Genomic DNA, 24,553 nt, shown 5'->3' with positions numbered 1-24,553 from the left:
TTTGTCAGAAAAATAATTTTATTCCATAAACAAAAATCACATCCACATACCACTAGGAACATTCTGGTTTACGGGCAAACAGAGAGAGAGCTGCTCTTTGAAGCTGCGGCAAGGGCAGCACACAACTGGCTATCAGACAGGGAATAAATACTAGCTGCATTTATTGAGTAAGGTTTTGCTGAGGCAGAACTCCAGGCCCTGATGAGCAAGCAATCCGCCCCATAGTGCCCTTCCATCCTGGGCCGGGTCAGCTCACACCGCTCTTTGAGCGTTCCTGTGGGTTACGTTCCTGTGTGACTCTGAGATTGGGGTGGCCAAACTGCTGCTCGCAAGCTACATGCGGCTCTTTTACAGTTCAAGTGCAGCTCTCAGAGTCCCCTATGTCCCCCTGTTCTCCACCTACCAGACTGTGGGGGGATGGAGGAGCTCAGGGCTTCTGCCCTGCAGCAGGGTGGTGAGGCTGTGGGCCCGAGTAGGTGCGCCCGGCTCTTGAAAGTCTGAAGATTATTGTATTCAGAGGATCGGTAAGTTTGGCCACCCCCAGCATAGGCCATTCCGAGCATATTGCTCCCCTCCGGGCAGTCGCACTGCTGAAGTGGAAGGTGCATGGCACATAGGCAAGTTAGGGTTCTGCCTCTCCTGACAGTCATCTAAAGTTGGAAAGCCCGAAACGGAGGCACCAAAATCAGTGGCCACTTTTGAAAACTCAGGCCTATGAGACTTGCACCACAGGAAGTCTGTGGCAGGAGAAGCAGAACCCAGATCCTGCATCTTAACTACAAAAACATCCTTCTTCCTCCCAACTAGGCAGAGCTGGCAGTAGGAGAACCCCATAGCTTGGATGATGCTTTTAGAGCGGAGTCGGAATCGAAATCACATGCAAAGCTTCAAGGAGATCTTCTCACTTCCTCAGTGCAGAACAGGCCAGCTGGCCCTGCGAAAGCCACGCAGCGCACAGTACGTCCTGACCTTCCCTTCCAGCACCGGACCGTTTTCATAAAAAACAGACCTATGCCCATTCTAGCAGTTATGAAGCAAACGCCTGCAACCCTCCCCCCCAAGTTTTTGCTGCATCTTGTACAGACAAGTATATTGCTGGGATTGCCTTTAGCCTTTTTCATGATCCAGAACTGCCCTCCTGTTAACGCCCCACGGGTCCCGGACACAGCCGGCGGCAGGCTTAGAGATGAAGAGGATACCTACAGGACAAGATCTTTTGAAGCAGAGACACATTCCTCCTGACCTCTGTCTGCCTCTGAACTTCCTCTTATTAACAAGAAACTCTGAGACAAAGGAAAACTTGAGAGAAGGGAAGAAATAGCCAAAAAGAAAGAGAAGAAAAGAACTGTGTGAGATGAAAGAATGAACAAAACGAAAGAATGAAAAACAGGGCTGGGGCGAGGGAAGAAAGAAACTAACAACCAGATCAGACGGATCCCCCTGCAGGAATTTGAACAGCCTAGGTGCAGCCATGTATCAATGATGCGTTTGAAGTTTAACTTCCACCCACAGTTCCATCCATTTCAGCAAGAAAAGGGAGAATTGGCCTCTGCGTAGTTGGCCTCTCTTCTCTCTCCACTTCCTCTGTTGGGAGCTCACTGTGCAGTTCATTGCTGTCACCTAGAAGAAATCACAAGGCAGAAGACCCTAGCACACAATTACTACCAGAGCCATGGCCGGGCCAAGCCAAGCACCCAGGGCAAGCCATGGAGTGTGGAATAGCCTCACTACAGTCCTTTCCCACCCGTCCTCCCTCTGTTTGCCCATTCAGACTGTGAGCACCTTCTCAGAGCAGGGGCTCTCTCTCGCTAGGTGTGTGCTGTGCCCTCAACAACAGGGCCCTGATCCCTGACCAAGGCCTCTAGACACTCACAATACAAATGCTCCTCATCACCTAATTCCAGCAGCCGTGTGACTGCATGCAGTAGGTGCGGGGGGAGAGAAGAGGTGGAGTCCTTCACTGCTCCTCCCGTCCCCCAGCTGGTGCTGCTGGGACACCGCCCACTGAGCGAGGACATGGGGAAAATGGTGGCCTCTCCCACCCATAGACATTTTACCAAGCAGCTTGATAGGGGCAGCCTATCTCACTGTGCAGCGATGCGTCTCCAAAGCCAGGTGCTTACTCTCAGTAAAATGGTAGCCAGAACCAGCCTGGGCGCTGTTCCCGTTCACCAGGGCCGTCACTCGATGCACATTGGAGTTGCCAGTCGCCTCTTCTTCCTCCCTCTCCTCCTCCTCCTCTTCTCCATCTGAATCCACCAGCATGAAGACATCATTTGAGTCTTGATTCCTGTGATCAGGAGGGCAAATGAAAGTGACTGAGAATGCTGCAGGGCTGCCCCTTCCCTCTTCCTTCCAGCCCCCAGCCTTCCTCCATTCCCCCAGGGGGCTACGGAATTGTACCTTTGTCTCTAACAGGGTGCTGCTAGTTACAGCTGCTTTGTCAAGTCCTGGACTCACGCCCTCAAAGTCCACGGGCAGCAATAGTGCTGAGAGGGCTTTGCAGCTCGGCAGCATTTTTCATCCAAAGTCCTCAGAGTCCTTACAAACATTCATGGATAACCGGCGTGCCTCAGTTTCCCCACCTGTGAGGGGAGTACTTTCCCCGTTGCACAGGTGGGGAAACTGAGGCACGCCGGTGGGGAAGGAAATCACCCAAAGCCACACAAGAGTGGACAGAACCCAGAAGGGGAGGGGAGGAACAATAAGCACTAGAAAAGGGAGCTGGAGGGAAGAACCCCACGACCCCAGGAAGGTTCCTGTTTTGCTGTCACTTGAGGTTGGAGAAGCTATTTGTAAACCCGAGAGGCAGCATGTTGTTGCTTTTATTTACTCCCTACACTTTAAAGAATCAAGGCAGAATGACCTTGTCTTCAGGGGGCAGGGGATGTGACTCAAAAGCCAGGGTCTCTCCAGCAATCTCAAAGACATTGCAACAAGACCAGCCAAGGAGTCTCCGGTACCTTGTCCCTCCCTCTTCCCCACAACTTAGTTTAACCAAACGGCACTTTGTTAAACAGCACGAGAGGAATTTACATTGGCGTTTCCTTCTCTATTCCCTCGGGTCAGCGTAACACGTGTGATCTCACCCCTTCTAGCGGCTGTGCCACAGGGGACAGAAGCCTGGCTACTGGCAATAGCTAACAGAGAGTCTCAGTTAGCTCAAGTGACTCGGGCCTGTGGCTTTGTCCTTGGTTCTGTGCAGGACGTGGCATCGTTACCACTGCACTCACCTTAGCCTATGATTTCAGTAGATACAGCTCCTACCTTGGGTAGTGTATATCCTAGCTACAACCCCAGCAAGTCTACCGGACAGCAGATATACCTAGGTTTGCACAGAGATCGGGGGAAGGAAAACACTCACCTGAATATGCTGCCTGGGGGGAAGAAGGGAGAAGGGAAAAAAAGATTTAAGAGACCTTCATAAACGTGATTCCTCAGACAAAGCAAAGTCAGTTTCACAGTAAGATCATTTGCTGCCTTTGGAAATATTGTCTATTATACTGAACTGGGACTGTCCCAGGCAATCACCACGCGGACGCACAGCCCGGGAAGGTGCCGGAAAGCCTCGGGGAGGTGGTGCTGTCCCCCTGAAGCAGCAGAAGGCAGCTGTGGTCGGCTCAGAGACTGATGAGACAACAGTGTCAGATACAACTTTGCAGGGGAAGAGGAGGGAGGTTTAGCACAGGACACACACAATCTCCAGTATTACGAAAGGTCCCGCAGAGAGACAGCCATGCCATCCTCTCTTGGTTGGCTATGCAAGTGCCCCGCTCTCTGGGTACCTCTGTCCCAGCTTCCGAAGTGAACACTATTCCTATAGGGGCTAGGGGAAGGAGCCCGAGGTAAGGTGTGCCCATCAGTGGTGGACACAGGTTAGTGGGGTGGGGAAGGGCCCCAGGATTACAGGCTGGGGTAAAACTGAAGAACTGCACCAGGTCAGGTCTGGAGAAGCAGAACTCCCATCTGTGTGCCTTGTGGCTGGGAAGGGCAGAGAGGGGGCGGGGGGGTCTGTGTGCCAGCTCCTCTTACCTTTCAGACACAGGAGGGGGTTGTAGTACAAAATGATTCCAGAGATGACCAGAACTCCCAGCAGCAGCAGGACCACGACTGCTCCCACCACCCCGACTATGTTCACCGGCTCTGTGCGGAGGAGAGGAGAGACGCAGCAGCTCAGCCTATGGGATGGTCACTGGCTAGACACAGGTGTGGGGCCGGTCACAGTGCTGCCCTGATGCCAATGGTTACCCTGTAACTGGCCTGCTCCTTCGGCAGGATGGGTGCATTGGGCACCAGCTTGCCATCATGCACACACACCTCCTGCAGGTGAAAACCACAGCAGTGTGCCACGGGAACTGCCCCGGCTAGGCTCTGGCTGGCTGCAGATTTCAGCACGTGCGTTCAATACAGCTACACAGTAACACACGCTGTCAGCCTCACGAAGGGACCGCACCAGTCACTCAGCTGACCCGTAAACGGCTTCTCTCACACATCAGGCTGGTTTTATAATCAAGGGTGGAAGAATTGTGTCGTTTTTCACCCTGATCCTGCTACCTCCGGCAACTGGACCCATTCACCAGACTAAGCTCACGGCTCTGCCAGCCAGTGTCCACTGCCCCCGCCCCCCCGCAGCTGGGAATGCTCTGATGGACAGAGGTACGTGGGAGACAACTATGAACGCACACAAATGAATGAGGCGTAAGCTCATCTCTCCCTAGGGTTTTACGTCTCACGGGGAGCCCTAGAGGGGACGAATCCAGGGCGGTACATCAGAGACTCACTTACTGCTCCTGTCTTCATGTCATGCTCCCTCTCCTCGCACCCTACTTCAGCTCCCCCCCCAGCTGCAGCATTGCTAACTTACTCTTCACAGTGAGGGAAACATAGGCCTCCTTCAGCCCCACGGGGTTCTCAGCTTTGCAGACGTAGTAGCCTTCGTCAGCGTCATGGGAGCAGTTCTGAATGGTGAGATTGGAGACGCTGCCCTCTTGGGTAACCAGGTACCTCCCCCCAGATTGGATCTCCACCTCTGGCTGGGAGACATTCCGAAGCCAGCTGATTTTTGCAGGTGGATTGCTCTCCACCACCTGGCACGTGAGGGACACGGTGCCACCCACAAAGCATGTCTTCAGTGGCTCGGTCGCCAGCGAAGGGGCCTCTAAACAGGGAGGGAGGAAGGGAGTTGAGAAAGAGGTTGAAAATCCTATAGGAAAAAGATCTTATGTTCCTAGAGCAACTTGCAAATGACTTCAAGTATGGGTGTATGTACAAGAACCTGGGATCCACACTGACAGGCAGCCACTGCTCACCCAGATAATTAGAGGAGGCACAGGCCTGGGTCTTGGGAGATCGGCATTCAACTCCCAGCTCTGCCTTTTTTGACCTTGGGCAAGTCTTGTAGGCCCTGGTTCCAAGCATGTAAGCACTTGCCCACCTTCAAAGTTAAGCACGTGCTTTGCTGAAACGGGGCCGGATCCCTTCCTTTGTGAGGCAGGGTGGCCTGATGGATAGAGCCTTGCACTGGGTCTCAGGAGCTCTGGGTTCTAGTCCCGGCTCTGCCACTGGCCTGCTGGGTGACCTTGGCCAAGGCACTACACAGCTCTGTGCCTCAGTTTCCCTATCCTAGCGCGTGCACACACACTGAAAATCCAGTCCCTCAAGTTGGGCAACCAAAAAAATCGAGGCTCCCAACATCACTATGGACTTTTTAAATTCTCAGCCCCACTTCTGCAAACCCGTACGTGCCTGAGTAGCTGTATGCACGTGAATCATCTCACGGACCTCCATGGAACTACTCATGTCCATCAAGTTATGCCTAGGCAGAGGCTCTGGGCCACAGGCTCTGATCCCCGCTGCCTTGGGCCCTGCATAGCCATTGACTGTCGTGTCAAACGCTCCCATCCGGATTCACTAGGGTCCACCCCACTTTGCACAGCTGGAAGTGACCACAGGAGGTGCAGGCAGGGGAGAATCAGACTCCCTGGATGACTCCCTGCCCTCAGACCCGTGTCTGGGGCTCTCACTGGAGCCAAGCTGGCAGCCTGGCTCTCCACATGCACAGGTTCGTTAATGGCTAACCAGGGAGGGACAGGCTGACGCACTTATCTGCACAGTGCAAGTTGGCTCCGCTTTCTCCTGCTTTAGGATGTGGCTCCCGACACACTTGAACGTCTTCCCGTGGAAGAGGCGAGAGCTGCTCAGCGTTTCCACGTGGGTGTCCCCGGTGCCTGTTGCATTAACGATCCAGCTCGAATTCTCCAGGTCTCGCCCGTCTTCTGTCCACTGGAGGACGGGGTGCGGGTATCCCCCGGGCCAGTTACAAAACAACTGCAGCATCAACCCCACCTGGGCAGTTTGAGCCCAACACCTTGGGACCGACGGCGGGGGATCTAACAGCAAAACACACGAGGTTAAAGACACCTTCATCTCTGCTGAGATACGCCATGTCGTGAAACCGTAACGGTATCAGCACGTTAGCCTGGGAGGTATTATTCTTCCCCTAGCTCCTTTTAAAAATCTTATGGTTCTTCTCTCCTCCCACTTGTCTCAATACCCTCCCTGCAGTTTCACACAAGTCTTTGGGGGGCACGTGTGCTCTTTTCATAGCAGCACACAGCAACCACTGGAGACCCGGGACGAGGTTCCCAACAGAAAAGGCAGTGGGGCAATCTCAACCCAGCCCTTACAGGGAGCAAGAAAGCCTGTCCCCCTAAACACTAGGCAGTGAACCGTCCTTATGCTGTGCAGGACAGTTTTGGTTTTAGCTTGTGCGTTATCTGATGTTAATACAGCAGTACGTCTTAGCAATCACACCTTCGTCCTTCCTGATACATTGTGGTGCATACACCGTCCCTCGCGGGCCAGATCTCAGGCGGCATATATTCGCATAGCTCCACTGACTTCACAGGGGCTACATCAGTTTACACCAGGTGAGAATAGGGCCCGACAGCTTCAGAGCACTGTACAAATATTACTTGTCAGTAAATAGCATAGAAACAAGGTGGGTGAGGTTATATCGTTTATTGATCCAACTTCTGTTGGTGAGAGAGACAAGCTTCTGAGTGACACAGAGCTCTTCTCCAGCTCTGGAAATTACCTTTCCCACAGCTGAGGAAGAGCTCTCTGTCGCTCCAAAGCTTGTCTCTCCCCAACAGAAGTTGGCCCAATTGAAGATATTACCTCCCCCACCACATCTCTCTGATATCCTGGGACCAACACAGCTACCACATGGCAAATCGTAAATATCATCATCAAGCTTCACCCATGAAACCGCTCACGTTTCGCCCAGTGAGCGTGGGAAATGACAAGACTCTTGCTACACGCATTCAGTTTGACGACATGGGATGAAATGTGGTGCCGCAGAAATGATCAGCGTGTCCATTTCCAGTTGTGTGCAAAGCTGCACAAGGTCGATGATGTCAGACCCAGCTCCAGCTCAGGGTGAGACTTGTGGCCCAGATCACCAAGATCATCCATTCGAACCTGATTCGGACAATATGCCTATCCTGGACCAGACTCACAAGCATGGTTGAGGCAGATTTGAATACAGAGATTCTAACCCACCCACCCCCTCCTCCCCTAGGAGGGTTCAGGGTTGAGGTTTACATTTGGACCCAGTTTTTTGTAGCAAAAGGTTTTAAGAAGCAAAAGCCAGGATACCATTCCTGCTCTGATCACCCCCTGTGCTAACACCCAGACCTATTGGCAGGGAAAGCACTGGAAAAGCAACCCCCCTCCCCCCATTCCTTTCACCAAGCCATAACACTGCCAACGCTCTTACGCACAGTAGACCAGGAGCTCCTTGGTTGATGTCTGACTTCTGCCACTGAGAGGGTTCCTTGCTGTGCAGGAGTAGTTCCCTTGGAAGCGCCAGGATAGATTTTGCAGGGTGTAGACGGTGGAGGAGCCATTGACTTCAGTAAACGTTTCCGGGGCCGAACTGGGCACCTGGAAAGTCCACCCCATTGTGGGCTCGGGATAGGAGTTGCTGGTGCAGCTGAACATCACAGCGTCGCGTTTGTCTACGTACACGGTGCCATTGGGCAGTGTTGCGGCGGGGGAGATGCTGACAGTCACGCTGCTGGGGCCACCTGGAATGGGCAAGGAGAAACCCGAACTGGGGTGTGTAACAAAACAGTCCCCTCAAAGCAGCGTAAAGTGCTACCTTACGTCTAAGCAAAGCCTGCCCAATATTTAGCTGGGGAATGCGGGTTATCTGGGGTCCCCCCCGTTTGACAATGCCCGTGCATGCTGTGCGATCTACCTCCAATGGCTTTTAAAGGCCTCCTGGGGAAGTGGCCAGCTACAGCCCTGAGCTGCAGGAGTCCCTATTGCCAGGCCGTGGGCAGCCAAAGCTTGAGTGCTTCCCAGTGCACCGGGTCAAGCCCAGCCCTTAGGCAGGAGGAGGCTGAACGTTGGTGCTCCACGTGGCCACAGAACAGCTTACAGGATGGGAGCCTGGGTCTTCGCAATGAGCCCCTGGGCCGAGATCAAGGCCTCCTCCGTCCCTGCCCGCCCTACTCTGCTTGCTGCAAGACGACTGCATGTGCCAGCTCTGCTTTGCAGCCCAGATCAACGTACAAACTGCAGTTCAGCTGCGGGGGCAAATTCCACAATCCAGAGGACCCAGGGACGTCATGTCTGCACTCCTTCCAGGGCTGTTGGTTTGATAGCAACTGGGATTATGTTGGTTTATTATTTAAATAGCGAAAGAACTGAACGAGGGGACAGCAAGTCAAGAGCCATCTGTAGCCCCAGACTGCTACATTCGCAGCGGGGTGAGAGGATGGGGGGGGTGCAACACAGGACGGGGGGCTGCTCTCAGCTGTTGCAAAGACTGGGGCTGAGTGTGCTTTCTCCTTATTTCCGGTCTGTAGTTTGTTTTCTTTAAACTCCACATCCATTCACGTGTATTTTTGGCACTCAAACAGTAATCAAACAACTCCCCCTAGTAATAGTCTTGGGGATTTCAGGGTTAGCACATTGTGTTACCGTGCCAGCCCGCGCAACCCGACTCCTAATTCAACTCTATCTTTAGAGAGCAGTTGTCCGACACAGGGGCTGTCAAACAAAGCCCGGCACTACAGTCTGCACAGGAGGGGGCCCAAGGGAAAGGAGATCTGAGGGCTGCTCTGTAGGGCATTTATCCAGTTGGCAGCAAAAACTGCAACAACAAACATAGTTTGCCAGCACCACCCCAAACCAGGGTTTAGTAAGGAGCGTCTGCTTCCTTTGGGCAAGAGTATGGACTAAGGTGTCAAACGATTAAAAAAATTAATCGTGATTAATCGCACTGAAATAATAACAGAATACCATTTATTTAAATATTTTTGGATGTTTTCTACATTTTCAAATATATTGATTTCAATTGCAACATAGAATACAAAGTGTACAGTGCTCACTTTATATTTATTTTTGATTACAAGTATTTGCACTGTAAAAAAAACAAAAGTAGCATTTTTCAACTCACCTGCAACTACAAGTACCTTAGTGCAATCTCTGTATCATGAAAGTTGAACTTACAAATGTAGAATTATGTACAAAAAAACCTGCATTCAAAAATAAAACAATGTAAAATTTTAAAGCCTGCAAGTCCACTCAGTCCTATTTCTTGTTCAGCCAATCGCTCAGACAAACAAGTTTGTTTACATGTGCAGGAGATAATGCTGCCCGCTTCTTGTTTACAGTGTCACCTGAGAGTGAGAACAGACGTTCGCATGGCACTGTTGTAGCCAGCGTCGCAAGATATTACATGCCAGATGTGCTAAAGATGCATATACCCCTTCATGCTTCAACCACCATTCCAGGGGACAAGCGTCCATGCTGATGATGGGTTCTACTCGATAACAATCCAAAGCAGTGCAGTCCGACGCATGTTCATTTTCATCATCTGAGTCAGATGCCACCAGCAGAAGATTGATTTTCTTTTTTGGTGGTTCGGGTGCTGTAGTTTTTGCATCAGAGTGTTGCTCTTTTACGACTTCTGAAAGCATGCTCCATACCTCATCCCTCTCAGATTTTGGAAGGCACTTCAGATTCTTAAACTTTGGGTCGAGTGCTGTAGCTATCTTTAGAAATCTCACGTTGGTACCTTCTTTGCGTTTTGTCAAATCTGCAGTAAAAGTGTTCTTAAAATGAACAACATGTGCTGGGTCATCATCTGAGACTGTCATAACATGAAATATATGGCAGAATGCGGGTAAAACAGAGCAGGGGACATACAATTCTCCCCCAAGGAGTTCAGTCACAAATTTAATTAATAAATTTTTTTAACGAGCATCATCAGCATGTCCTCTGGAATGGTGGCCAAAACATGAAGGGGCATACGAATGTTTAGCATATCTGGCACCTAAATACCTTGCAATGCCGGCTACAACAGTGCCATGTGAATGCCTGTTCTCACTTTCAGGTGACATTGTAAATAAGAAGAGGGCAGAATTATCGCCTGCAAATGTAAACAAACTTGTTTGTCTGAGCGATTGGCTGAACAAGAAATAGGACTGAGTGGACTTGTAGGCTCTGAAGTTTGACATTGTTTTGTTTTTGAGTGCAGATATGTAACAAAAAAAAATCTACACTTGTAAGTTGCACTTTCACGACAAAGAGATTGCGCTACAGTACTTGTATGAGGTGAATTGAAAAACACTATTTCTTTTGTTTATCATTTTTACAGTGCAAATATTTGTAATTAAAAATAATGTACACTTTGATTTCAATTGCAACACAGAATACAATAAACATGAAAATGTAGAAAAAACATTCAAAATATTTAGTACAGTTCAATTGGTATTCTCTTGTTTAACGGTGTAATTAAAATTGCGATTAATTTTTTGGAGTTAATCGCGTGAGTTCACTGCGATTAATCGACAGCCCTAATATGGATTTTTCCATCGGGCTGGTTAGAGAGGATACAGAGCGTAGCAAACCTGGAGCCTCCCTTTCCTTTCTCTTATACGTGGAGTTTAGGCAGCAGAGTTAGGCTATATGCTGTGCCCAGGGTTTGAGAGTGAGGTTTATTTTGCTCATAAATATCATCACCTCCGTACGCTAGGGAAAACGTTTACCCTGATGTAGAACTGGCCATTTGAGAGAGCTCACACCACTTTCTAACCACCGAGTAATTACGCTGCACTGGCCCCTCTGCAGGAAAATGATTATCCCCATTTTATAGATAGGGAAACTGAGGCACAGAGGTTAAGCAACTTGCTCAGACTCACACAGAGAGTTAGTGGCAGAGCCAGGCCCAGACGCCGATGCCCAGTTCCCTGCTCCATCTCGGGCTGATAATGGAAGGCTGCACAGACTCAGCCAGAGCTCATTTGCATACTAGTATAAACAAACAGAACATTCATTTTCTATGACTCACCCACCTTATTCAAATAGTCAGGGCAAAATAGCTGGATGCAGGTGAACTCCCCACCCTGCTTTGAACAGTCTCTATACTGCAAACATATCCTTTCTTGGGATTTGGCTTGATTGGTAACTCCAGTGACTAAGCCGAAGCCTCAGTATAAGCTTTCTTGCCAAAATGGGATGTTTCTAGTTGCAGAATTTCCTCTGTCCCAGATCCAAAGAGCCGATCCAGCCTTTGCTGGAGTTAATATGAGTGAACCTGCCAGCATGAGTCATCAGAAATTACTCCACAGCTTTATTTAGGGTCCAAGTACCTGAGTTTAGGGTGACTCAGCAGAAAAGCACCATCTCTTTGTGCTGGGTCTTGGAATCTCCCACCCGGACTAGAGTTCGATTAGCGTCTGAACGCCTGGCTTACAACAATATAACGCTACTAGCATCTAGACACATTTCAAAACAGCAGCTCGAGGACTGTCCTCACCTGTGATGATCAACGCTAATGACTAGCCCGTGCACGCGGGCCCACTTGCCCGACAAACATATTGTTAACTTACAGTTAAGGGAGTTGAGCCACCACTGATGCCAAACTAAGTGCGAACGTTCCAGGAGATTGGGTGTGCGTTTCCCCTCAAATCACACACCTCGGCACCACCACAAACACAGGACAACGGCGAAAAGCCAGAACTGAACTCCTATTGATTGCTATCGTTAAGTTCTCTCTGATATTTGGGACCTTTTCATTTAGATTTTAAAGCAGAAGGGACCGTTCTGATGGCCCAGTCTGACGTCCTGGACAACAGGCCAGAGAACTCACCCAATCGCTCCCGCGCCCTTCTGGCTGAGGTAGAGCGTCTCTTTTCGAAAGATACCCAATCTCAACTGAAAGACTGCAAGCGATGGAGAAACTACCCCATCCCTCGAGAAGTTCTTCCAGTGCTTAATGAGCCTCGCTGTGGAAAATGTACCCCTTGTTCCTGGTTTGAATTGATCTAGCTTTAGCTTCCAACCACTGAATCTCATTATGCCTTTTTCTGTCTGCTATCGGAAATCTGTCCCTGTGTAGGTCCTTCTAGACAGTGGCCAAGTCACTCTTAACCTTCTGCTGGATTCACTACAAAGACTGAGCTGTCCATCACTCCTTATCCAACCTTTTCACAGGAAGTCCATGAATTGGGCCCCGTTTTATATATTCCATGTAAAACCCCAAAACATCAAACAAACAAACAACAACCCCCCCAGTGCAATGATCATACAGACCATGTCTGCAGTGTTCGACCAAGTGTAAATAACTAAGGTTCACAAACAGCCCTGCGAGGTGGTTACATACTTTTACAATTGGGGAAACTGAGTCACAGAAAGGTTGAATGACTTGCCCAAGATCACTGGGAATTAGCGGCAGGGTTGGGCTTAGAACTCTAGAGTGCGCACTTCCCACTAACCCACATGCCGCAGCAGCTTTATTTCTTGCATTTGAATCCTCTACAAATCAGCTGTTCATTTCAAATCCACGGCGGGGGTCCCTGCACTGCAAAGGGCCTCTCTCCCTGCCTGACCTTTTGGAGCGCTGCTCTGGGCAAAATGGGTGCAGCAGCTCTCAGTGAGAGGAACACCCTGAACACAAACAGGAAATAAGGCTGAGAGAACCGATACAAAGGATACAATAGCTTGTTCACAGCAGGTAACGAACAAGGAAGAAAGGAGCAAAGCTAATGCAGAACATCACACGCCAGGGGACTGGAGAGCTCAAGAGGTAGCAGGATACAGACTCTTCCTCATTCCAGGCTACGTCTTCATTTGAGTTGGAGCTGTAAATCCCAACGTCGACTTGGGTCGACGTGGGCGCGCTAGCTTTGACTGCAATAGCAGAGTCACTCCCCTAGCCGTACAATCCCGCCTGGGCCCCTAGGTACATACTCTGGCGGCTAGCCCATCCCACCAGTCATGCTGCTGTGGCCACGCTGCTGTTTTTAGCACACTGCCTCCATCAAAGCTAGCGCAGATGTGTCTACACAAGGTAGACATTACTCCTCCAGCTCGAATGCAGCCCTGACCCTAGATCACAGCAGTATGGGCTGTGCAGCGGGGCATAGGAAAGTGATGGTCACAGTCCAGGCCCGAGTGGATCAGAGTCCCCATTGCACCCAGTTAGGCTGGGCAGAGCGGCTAACAGTTATATCGGCAGACTGTGCTCCTCTCTAATCTCTAGAGGCGGCTATGGCCGAGTGAGAGGTGAGGGACATCAGCAAGGAACCGCAAGGGGCTGGCGTCCTGCCTGCCTGTGCTGCAGGTTTTCTAAGCGTTGCACTCTCGTGCTGTCAGCCCGGCACTAGATTCCCAGTTAGTGTAGGGCAAAACCCTGGCTGGAGGTCTAAGGACAGCCCTGCAGTCATCCAGCGGGAGTGGGGAGTAGATTCTGGAAACGGAGAGAAACTACGACCCCCCTTGCTGGGGTCCTAAAGGAACCCTATATTTACACAGTGCCCTTCATTCCACAGGATTCCAACGCACCTCCCAGACTACACACGCAGGAACCTTCTCCAGTGAAATGCAGCCACTTCTGGGGAAGAACCCAGTAGCCATTTAACAATGCCCAGCACTACTGCGTAACAGTTCAGGACAGGGATTTAAAAAAGAATTCTGTCCAGAGCTGAAGCTTCGATTTCAATCCGCAGAATACGATTACCCCAGCTACAATTTGGCCAGGAAACAGGCCCATGGGATATTTAACAGGCAGCTAGGACCTTGGTTTTATTTCTCATCTCCCACAACTCCACAGGGCACTGACTCAGTGGGAAGAGGGCCATCTGCTGAATGACCACCCCCATGTCCTGCAGCAGCCTGTGTTTTGCCGTCCAAACACCAACCAATCTGGCTTAGCCGGAGCAGTCTACCAGGATGGCAGCCCAAGGTGGGATGGCTGCCAGCAGGAATGCATTCTCCATTTCAATTATGCAAGTGGCTTTGCCTGTCTCCCGACCGTTCACATCCCCTATCGTGCCCTGGACTGAGCTATCCCTGCCTCGGCCCAGACACGTCAGGGTTTCCTTACTGTTGTTCAAAAGGGACAGATCTCTGCGGAGGGAGACCGTGTATCTACACAAAGCACTACCTGTGACTCGCACGGGCACCGAACTGGGGAAAGCCAGCAGAAGTGAGACAATGAGAGCCCGCCTATGGCTCCAACATCATAACCTGCTTCTATTCATCTTAAATAACCCAAAGGGTAACTTGGACTCAGACAAAGGGAAAGCAAGTGGCTCAGGGGCTGGGGGTGGGATAAAGACCCTCTCCCCTTCAGGTGGATGGTTCGATCTCAACCCCGAAAGTCATTCCCATCGGAGGGCACAGGGATGTCTGTGGCTAGTATTTACCACTCTCGAACGGGGGTGCCCTGGAAGTGAGGTTCCCATTTCATACGTGGCCTCCTGCACAGCTGCTTTGGCAGGCCACATCTGCGGGCCAGGCCAGGGCTCTGAGATGCCACCAAGCATTCTCTCTCTCAGGGGCTTGGCTGCCTGGTTCTTGCTCACATGCTCAGGGTCGGCTCGCTGGGGGAGGAAATTTCCCCCCAGGTCAGATTGGCAGTGATCTTGGGGGGGGAGGGGAGGGGTTCGCCTTGCTCTGCACCCTGTGGGTGGGGGTCACTTGCCAGGATTATCTGGGTATCTCTTGTTTAATCATTTCCCTACAATTGCAGGGGCCTCGGGCACAGGCACACTTCAGTCCCTCCTAATCTCTGCCCATGGCATGGAATAGTCTAATCCCCTGGGGGTCCCATTTCCTTCCGTCTCACTTCAGTTGTTGGGTTTAGCGTGCGGGCGCTGGCTGGTGTAGACGGCCTGTGATGTACAGGAAGTCAGACTAGGTGAACTAGCGGTCCCTTCTAGCTTTAAACTCTAGGACTCCGTGAGGTCAAGCCCCTTGCAGCTACAGGACACCGCGCATCGAGGAACTCACTGGCTACCAGGAGCGTGACTCTGTGCTCTTGGACGGTCTCGTTCAACACTTCCTTGCAGGTGTAATTGCCCCCGTCCTGCGGGCGCAGCGCTGAGATGTGCAGAGAGCTATTGTCCACCAGGGACAAGCGGGCGTCTTCGGGCAGCGTGGCGTTGGAGGAGAAGAGTGGGGGCACAGCGCCAGGGTCACCGTGAAACCAGTCCACCTCGTCCGCTCGCTCGGACACATTTCGGCAGACGAGGACGACGCTCATTCCAGCCTCCCCGACGATCACCTCTTCTGTTCCTGCACAAAGAGAAAGAGAGCGTTAGAACATGCCCCATCCCCCATGTTCTCACCACCCCCTTTGGTGGCTGGCAGGTGCATCCCCCTGGGCATCACAGCAAAGGATTTTCCATCCCCCAAGCCATGCACCAAAGAGGAAGCCATCTCGTCCATGAAACAAAGCGGGGGCTAAACCCCTGACTAAGCAGGGGGCCATCTAAGGTGCCATATATGGGACACCCTGCTGGAAGAACACTGGGACCACCCTGGTCACTCACCAACAGACCTGTCCTAAAGCATGTTTCCCTGGCTGCTGAGTTTCTGCCCACCCAAATCCCGTTCCAAATCTGCATCCCTGGTTCTGCTCAGTTGCACAAGAGGCTGTCTTTGGGCCTCTATTTCAGTATCCTTTGCAACAGCTGCCTCAGTGCCTCCTTTGAAGCATTGCTACAAACCAGTGCAAAGGTTTCTGGGATGCATTTGGCAGCTAAAGATGCCTAGGGCTGACAAGTGAGCAGAAACAGGGACCCCGCTTGGGCTGAAAATGAAAGACACAGGGCTAGCTGCTCCCTCCCTCCCACCAGCCCGGCGAGCAAGGGATTTGTGAGGAGCCAAATCTCATCTGGGCTACTGGGACCAGTGCATTGAGAGCCAGCAGTGACTGGAGTCTACATTTATCTGGTCTGAGTAGGGTTCAAAGTCACTAACCCGTCTCAGCATTCACAGCCACCATGTCCCTGCATCCTCCCCATTTTCCTCCTTTATAGCAGCTCCAATTGCAACACTCATCCATGGTGCGGGAGTCAGACAGTCTCCAGTAAAAGTGCAATAATATTGCTCCAGAAACAGTAGCAGTTGGAAGATGATAGACACCACCCAGTCCTCCCGCTGACTGTCCTCATCAACCTCTGACCAGAGCTCGGCTTGCTTGGCCCGAGGCCAATGCCAGCGAGCAGAACTCCCATCGGGACACTGTATTCCAGCAGCAGACCCAGCGCTGCACCCCAAAGCAAGCCAGGCTTGGATCAGAGGAACGCTCAGAAAACAGGCCTTGGAATCTGGCTTACCCAGGCCAGGACTCCTGGTGTAATACCAGGCAGGTGGTGACCATACCGCTAAAACTGTCTCTACATAGAATGCCTTGCTACTTCCACAATAACAAGGAGGGTGGGGGGGAAGGGAAAGAACAGATGATCTGGTAAAAGTCTCTCCTGTTTGTGCTTTACTGGAAGCCCTGATAACATATCTCACAGCGCAACTGCTACCAGGCTGGAGCGGACAGAACAAGGAAGGTGAACTGACAAGAATGGTGTTGTGTTTGTTCTTTCCCATGCGCACCGTGCTCCAGAGGCTATATATATCAATAGTTAATCACTCGTCAACACTGGTTGGAGCTTGTTTTGCAAACACGTTCAGGGCAGCAGGGAGGAGCAGGCTGCGGGAATGGTCCAAGTTAGCCATAAATCACTGTGCTTGTGGACTCAGCACAGAGCCGAAGCCAGAAGAGCTGCGTTCCATTCCCAGCCCTGCCGTCCACTCCCCTTAGGCCAGTAGCTAACGGCCCGATTCTGAGACGGGCCGGGCATTCTCCCATTCCACTGGATCAGGGCTGCCCAGTGGAGAGAGCCACTGGACGGGGACCCTGGAAACCTGGGCTCTAGTCTCAGTGCTGCTACTGCCCTGCTGTGCGAATTCATTTGCCCTCTCTGTGCCTCTGTTTCTCCTCCCACCCTATTTCAGTATGAAGCTCCCCAGGGCAAGGGCTGGTTAACCGTACAGGGCCGAGCACAGCAGAGTTCCAATCTTGGTCAGGCTCTCTAGGCACTACCAAAATACAAGTCGATTGACCAATAACAGCAGCAATTAAGTCAATAGGAATTTGCAGGTGAAATTCTGGCTCTGAACCTTCCTGTGCCTCAATAACAAACAGGGGATATAGCACCGTGTGCCCATTTTGTGACGCGCTGAGATCTATGATGACAAGTACTCTCCGTATTATCAGACTATTTGTAATAAATCATAGTAGCTTGCTCTGATATAGCTCTTCTCATCCAGCTCCATCAAACCCCTTTACAGAGGATAGTTCTCTCCATTTCACAGATGGGAAACTGAGGCACCAGCAGGGAACGTGACTTGCTCAGAGTCCTGCAGCAGAGCAAGGCACAGAACCCCAGCCCCCTGTGTCCCAGTTCAATGCTTCATTGACCGCTGCCTCCTGTAACGCTTTATTGTTCGGTCTAGGAGAACTATAGCTACTTCTGCATGTTGATGACACACAGAAGTAGGTTGTTTAAAAAAGGGTAACTATAAAGTTTTAATAACAGAAATGCTTTTCCATGAGGCCACAGGAATTGTCCTGGCAGTCAAACAAGACTCATGGGGAAGTTTCCAACAGCTGTGTAGCTTTAAGAGAAAATTCACACACTTTTTCCTGTGCACTCAGTGATCATGCAAGAGAGCTTCACAACGCTGGGCACTGAAGTTTTCACTGTATTTACAGCATGTGCAGTGGTAATGCCACCTTCCTCCATACTCCACATCCCTCCCCTGCAATGCTTCCCAGCGTGGGAGTATCCATGACCCCTTCAATTCTCAGCTTCTCTGCTGAGACTGACTAGCAGATGGCCAATTAGTGCCAGCTATGGAGGTGACTATTTGGGTGTTGTAGACACGTGTCCATTAAGAGCTGGGCAGAGATCTAGAAAAGGATGGTCTTGTGGTTAAATCACCGGACTAGGACCCAAGACAGCTGGATTCTATTCCTGGCTCTGCCACAGACTAAGTTGGGCAGCTCACTTCATCTCTCTGTGCCTCAGCTTCCCCACCTGTACAATGGGATTAATCATACTTCCCTACCGCACAAGGCGTTGTGAAACCAAACCTAGCCACAGCTTCCCGGAGAGGAGTCGACACTACAACAGCCCTAGATACCCGAGCGCGGAAAGCGGCGTTCCCAGCTCTGCCAGCCCCGGGAAGACTCCCTGCCTCAGTTTCTCCAACCTCTACAAGCGGAAACCCGAGACTTTGCCCCGCTTTGCACAGCGCTCTCCCGAGGAGCGCGGCTGGATGGTTACCGCAGCCGGGCAGGGCTAAGGAGCAGAAGCCGTTTGACCTTACAGCTGCCCCGCTTCCCCCGGAGGGGCAGGTCCTACCCGGCCGCCCTGCAGGTGCGGGTCAGCACAAACCAGGCGTCGGGCCCAGAGCCGTGCCCCGGGAATAGCGCGTCACACATGCCGCCTGCTCCGGGCCGGGCAGAGGAGGGGCCCTTCCCCCGCCGGGCCCTGCAGAGCCCCCGGCAGGCTGGAGGGGCCGGGGTGCAGCGCCGGACACAGCGCTGGTTAGGTGCGAGCAGGGCACGGGCCGGCCAGCCGCGGGCCCCTCTCCGCCCAGCCCCGGGGTCCGCCGCCCCCCTGCGCCCGAGCGGCCCCCGGTACCTGCAGCGCCCCGGCCCGGCGGCAGCCGCCAGAGGCAGGCGGCGAGGAGCAGCGCGGCCGGGCTCCAGCCTGGGACCCGCATCTGGCCGGGCGGGCGGGCGGACACAGAGACGCCGCGCAGCGAGTGCCCAAGCCGGCCAAGCCGCCAGCCAGCCCCGGCACTGCCCGCTGGGGGCCGGGACCAGCCCCGCCCCGCCGGAGCCGCCCCGCCCGCCTCCTTCCCTCTCTCCCCCCCCGCGCCCGGACTCGCGCCCTCCCCGCGCTCCGAGCCGAGCAGGGGGGGCCCGGCGCGCTACCCCCGCCGGCCGGGAGCCCGATCTCAGCCCCGGGCCCTGGGGGGAGCGAGCAGCGCTGGAGGCTGGAGCACGAAGCCGCCGACTCTGTCCCCGGCCCGTTGGGAGGCGGCGAAGCGGAGCAGAGGGTCATGGAGCTGGTGAAGCAGCTTGTGCTACCTGGACTCCCCCGTCCATTCCCAGCTCTGCCACGGCCTGCCCGGGTCCCCCGGGTCCCCGTCGGTGGGGCCGGTCGCTGGGGTGCCCCGGGCGAGCCCTCGGGTCCCCGTCGGTGGGGTCGGTTGGGTGCCCCCGGGCGAGCCCTCGGGTCCCCGTCGGTGGGGCCGGTCGCTGGGGTGCCCCGGGCGAGCCCTCGGGTCCCCGTCGGTGGGGCCGGTCGGTTGGGTGCCCCGGGCGAGCCCTCGGGTCCCCGTCGCTGGGGTGCCCCGGGCGAGCCCCCGGGGCCCCGTCGGTAGAACTGGGATAACACCACTTGGCCATAGTGCTCTAATGTTCGAGTTAAAGGTGCTCCATAAGGGCACAGTAGGGTTGCTATTGCCTCTGGGACTGTGTCAGGCACTTTCGGGGGAAAGGACTCAGTGGTCTAAGAGGCCTTTTCTCTCTCAGTAGCACCTATTGCTCCCAGTCACAGATCTGGGCCCTGTTGGGCGTACCTGCCCCTGCCCCACAGAGCTTACGGATACGTTCTATGATCCCAACAGAGCAGCAAGGAATGTACTAGAAATTCCTGATGCTGAACCAGCTCTGCGGCTAGGGCCCTGGAAGGGAAGTCAGCATTATAACAGTGCTACGCTGAAGATGTGCATGTGATGCAGGACAGTGAATAATTAGCACTCCCTCAGTCTCCCATTAGTGCCTACCACCGTGCATCACTCTGGCCCATGGATTGTCTTAGATCTGCACATACAGCTCTCACCAACATCAGTAGGAGCTCCAGAACTTGGATAGCGCTCAGCCCTAAGGCCCTGAGTTGATACTGCTGCATCTTTTCCGAGCAGTAGCAGATTCAGGGCTACCCAGGGGGTCAGCTTCTCACTGGAAGAGGAAGTAGCTGGCAGGACCCTGAGGATGATCTATTTACAGAAGGCTGCTAACATTGCAGAGAGGGGGCCAAATGCCCACACGGGCAATTGCACCTCCACAAACCCAGCTCAGGCACCATGGAAGAGCACTGCCCTATTGGCAAGGAACAGGTCCCTTCTCTGTCTTCCTTGGTGCCTGTCCCTTGTTCAGCTCACGCTGTCTGTGCCGCTCTCCTGCCTGCATCCTTCCCCTGGAAAACCTCGGGGGTGCTCACGCTAAACATGCATTAGTTCATGAGCCTGCTTTTGTGCAACTGCCCTGCAAGAGAAAGGACCTCAGAGAGGTCTGACCATGTTCAGTGCCCTGGGAACTGGCTGCAGAAACAGAGAGTTTCATCCACACAGTCTCCTTACTGATACTCAGCTGTGTTCTCCACACTGGCCATGATCTTCCCTTCCTCCTTTTCTATGGAGCGTTTCCTACTGAGCAGCCATATCATGCGCTCCTCATATGCCTGCCTTCCTGCACACTTTGGCCATGACAATCTCCAGCCCCGCCCTGCTCACAGGTGTTTTGTAGTCAGGCTCTACCTTTGTGTCAACTGCTTCTGCCTCACTGATCTGCTTTGTTTATCTCTCTTTGTTACCTCTCAAAGGTTTCATAGCAACAGCCTGCGCCCTGGTTCAGCTCAGGGATTAGACGCCAGGCACAGAACTCGGGGGAGAACAGGCTTGGAACAGAGCCACCCTAAAGACGCCCTGAGGGCACGGCCAGGGTCCTCATGGTTTGTGAGCAGAGGGCTACAGTGCACAGGCCCAGCAGTGGATGTGCTGGCCCTGGCTGACTGTGGGGCTCAGCACATGAGCTGTGAGGAATGTGCCAGGGAATAATGATTCTGCTGGCTGCACCTACTTGTACAGCTAAAAGAGAAAGTAACCATCTGGCACGAAAGGAAACAGGCTGGGGAGGTAAAGGGGACACAGAGCTGCACAGAAAGACAAAGGGTCAAATTCACACCTGCTGGTAAGTGGATGCACCTCCACTGACGTGTATTAAGTTGCAATTGCTGATACCAGGGCTAAATGTTGCCCAAAGGTTTCATTCTGGGGGGTGCCGAGGTACAGAGAAAACTACCTCGGGGATAAGGGGAGTCAAGGTCTGATTTTCAGAGGTGCTGAGCACCTGCCGTTGCCACTGATTTCAACTGAGATTGTGAGGATTCAGCACCTCTGAAAATCAAGCTCCTAGAGTGAAATCCAGGCCCCGCTGATGTTCAATGCGGGGTTTGGCCCCAGGATTCCCCCGCTCCCCCAAGTCCCAATCCTCCCCCCATCACACACAGGCTTTGGGAGAGAAGAACAAACTTCATGGAGTCAACAGCCAGAAAAACTGCTTGGAAGGATGAAGATAAAAATAATAATAATAATAAACAAATTAAAATACAATGAGGCTCTCGAGTGCAGAGAGAAAAATCAAGCTGGAAAGCAGCACAGAAGAAAGAAAGGGAATGGAACAACAGAGCCAGGAAGAAGAGGCAGCAAAATGAAAGGTGAACAAGGAAAAGAGATGGAAGCAGGAAAGAGGAAAAGGACCCAAAGGAGAAAGTAAAGCCCAAAGAATAAGAATTGAGAAAGGTAGACCTGTTTGTTAAAATCAACAGCAGAAATGTTACAGGAAAATGTCCCAAACCGATACTGGGTGGACGTAATCCCCCCTACATTGCTAACTGCCAAGCTGAGACCCCTCCCCACCCCAGAAAGCAATCTCCAGGCTGACGGTATTGCTGGGTATGTCTTAGATGGGGGGTTGAGGAACTTTTTCACAGAGTGGAGCACATCTTAGGAGATACCGTCCTATGCATAATCAAGTAAAACTCTTGTGGCAACTACAGCAATTACTCACATAGAAGAGTAATATTAGCAAAGGATTTATGTATTCGTATCCTCTTCTAGTTCTATTTATCCCTGGGAGTTAGCACAGTATGACCAGCCCGCTCCCCAAGAGCCATCAGGTCACAGTTTGGGAACTTCTGATTATTAGTGCCGAACAAACAAGCCAGAACCACGTGGTGGTTTCCTCCAGATCAGCTCAAAATCTGTTGCCCCAGCACCTACCTAGACGGTGCCATGGTATTTATGGAGCTGTCTTTTGGATGAGGCACAAGACCAAGGCTAGGATTATTTGAATCTTTAAAGGTCTCCTGCATCTTTTTGCAAGAGTTGGAGGTATTTGGTCTGGACTCTTGGCTAAATCCCTATGCAGGTCATCTTGCCTACCCACACGGGCTCTGCAGCATCAGTCGGATAAGATCAGGGGTGCTGGAACGAGCGGTGCTGGGAGTGCAGTAGCACCCCAGTTTGAAGTGGTTTCCATCAGATACAGGGTTAACAGTGTGGTTCAACTCCCCCAACGCCGCGGGATAAAATAATCTTCAGCCCCAATCTGAAACTGTTTGTTATGTGTCACAGCCAGGATTACAACTTGGGCTCCCTACTTCCCACGTCTATGCTTAAAACTACAGCCTCCGGATCAGGAATCACAGCAGCAGAGCCAAGGCCTTGCCTATGAAACTTGGAAGGAAACTAAGCCTGAGACCTCAGTCCTGCCCTCTGTTACACTGGTGTGGGGAATGGGCAAGAGGCCATAGGGAGCTCCAGAAGTCTGCCTTCCCTCCCCCAATCCCAACAGCAGGGCAGGATTCAGCCTCAGGGCCGGATCCAACTCCCAGTGACCAGTGAGAGCTGCATGAGGCCCACAACACAAAAGAGGAGGTGAGCGTCAGGTGCATTAGGAGGTGAGCCCAGCAGTTGCCTGCCAACATGTCGCTGAATGGGGGTGTGGGTAGGTTAGGTGCACCCCTAGCCCTTCAAGTCATCTGGGGTGCGAACAGCCCTCCTGCTCCCAGCCCCAAGCCGGGAATTGTAGAAATTATTAATAATGTTTGAAATGATTAATATTGATAATGGAAGCTACCAAATACTAATTTAACCATAAACTCCTTTATTAAATCCAAAGGCCAAAATGGTATTTATACAATTGCTCTAAACGTGCCTAAAAAGCCTAACTAATAAGCAATGTACACCTCTACCCTGATATAACGCTGTCCTCGGGAGCCAAAACATCTTACCGCGTTATAGGTGAAACCGCGTTATATCGAACTTGCTTTGATCCGCCGGAGTGCGCAGCCCCGCCCCCCTGGAGCGCTGCTTTACCGCGTTATATCCAAATTGGGGTTATATCGGGTCGTGTTATATCGGGGTAGAGGTGTACTACATCCCAAACGGTAACAAAACGTTTATACGCATTTGATCAAGATACTTACAAAAGGGCTAAACCCAGGGTGCTTCAACCCATATTGGTTGGCTCCAGCATCAAGCAGGTATTAATGAAACCCTTTAAGAGTTTACTTTTTATACGCTTTAACAAACAAGTGATGTCACTGCCTTTACTGACTTCAGCTAAAAGCCACTTGAGACAATTCATCCTTATTTCCAGTCTTAATCCAGAGAAGATTTACAGCCTCCTTTCTTCCTAAGGCCTTTCCTTTCTTGCCTTCTCCCCCACCACCTGTTGCTTACCAGCAGGACAGGAGGAAGGTTTGGGCTCGTTTCTTTTAAGATAATTTTTCTTTATTTTGTTACTACAGCTCTTTTACTTTATTATTTACTTTTGGAACCATACATCCTTCCCATACTTCACATAACACTACTTACTCTGCTCACGGCCTTCATTTATTTGCTGATTGGGGCCTTTTCCTTACTGGCCATGAACTATAAGGTGCAAGTGTTATTTTCTTAACCAAACTTTAGTTCTTTAATTGTACACTTATCCTACAGGAACCCTGCCCTCTGCCGGCATCATCGCCATGGTGGAGGATACATGGGGCTACATCTCCACTCCCCATCACTGAGCTGGCCAGGGCGAAGGGGCTAAACTCTGATACAGAGACTGAGGGGCTGGAGGTGAAATTTACAACGAGAGAGATTCTTAATTTGTCAATTTCACAGCAAAGGGAACAGCAATCCTTGATCATTGCAACCCCAGCCCCTAGCTGCCTAGCTCATCCCAGACGGCCATTAACTGTTAACCCTCCAGGATACAGCACTTCCTTACCAAAAGGGCCAAAGTAAGTAACTCCTTACTTAACATTGTAGTTATGTTCCTGGAAAATGCAACTTTAAGCGAAACGATGTTAAGTGAATCCAATTTCCCCATAAGAATTAATGTAAA

General features: G+C 51.9%; 1 protein-coding gene across 1 annotated transcript; it reads right to left on the bottom strand.

Annotated features, from left to right (window-relative positions):
• On the bottom strand, window positions 1-19,183 carry VSIG10 (V-set and immunoglobulin domain containing 10). The gene is made up of 9 exons (XM_034791299.1): window positions 19,008-19,183; window positions 15,310-15,594; window positions 7,785-8,090; window positions 6,102-6,389; window positions 4,865-5,158; window positions 4,033-4,143; window positions 3,365-3,377; window positions 2,124-2,290; window positions 1-1,620 (listed from the first exon to the last, which is right to left on the bottom strand). Exons 1-9 carry the CDS (start codon window positions 19,087-19,089, stop codon window positions 1,496-1,498), a joined length of 1,671 nt encoding a protein of 556 aa, XP_034647190.1. The 5' UTR covers window positions 19,090-19,183; the 3' UTR covers window positions 1-1,495.
• Window positions 19,184-24,553: the final 5,370 nt, after the last annotated feature.

The sequence above is a fragment of the Trachemys scripta genome, chromosome 15 (assembly GCF_013100865.1).
Source record: "Trachemys scripta elegans isolate TJP31775 chromosome 15, CAS_Tse_1.0, whole genome shotgun sequence".
In the NCBI taxonomy this organism is placed as follows: Eukaryota; Metazoa; Chordata; order Testudines; family Emydidae; genus Trachemys; species Trachemys scripta.
This window is presented reverse-complemented; position numbering and strand designations above follow the sequence as displayed.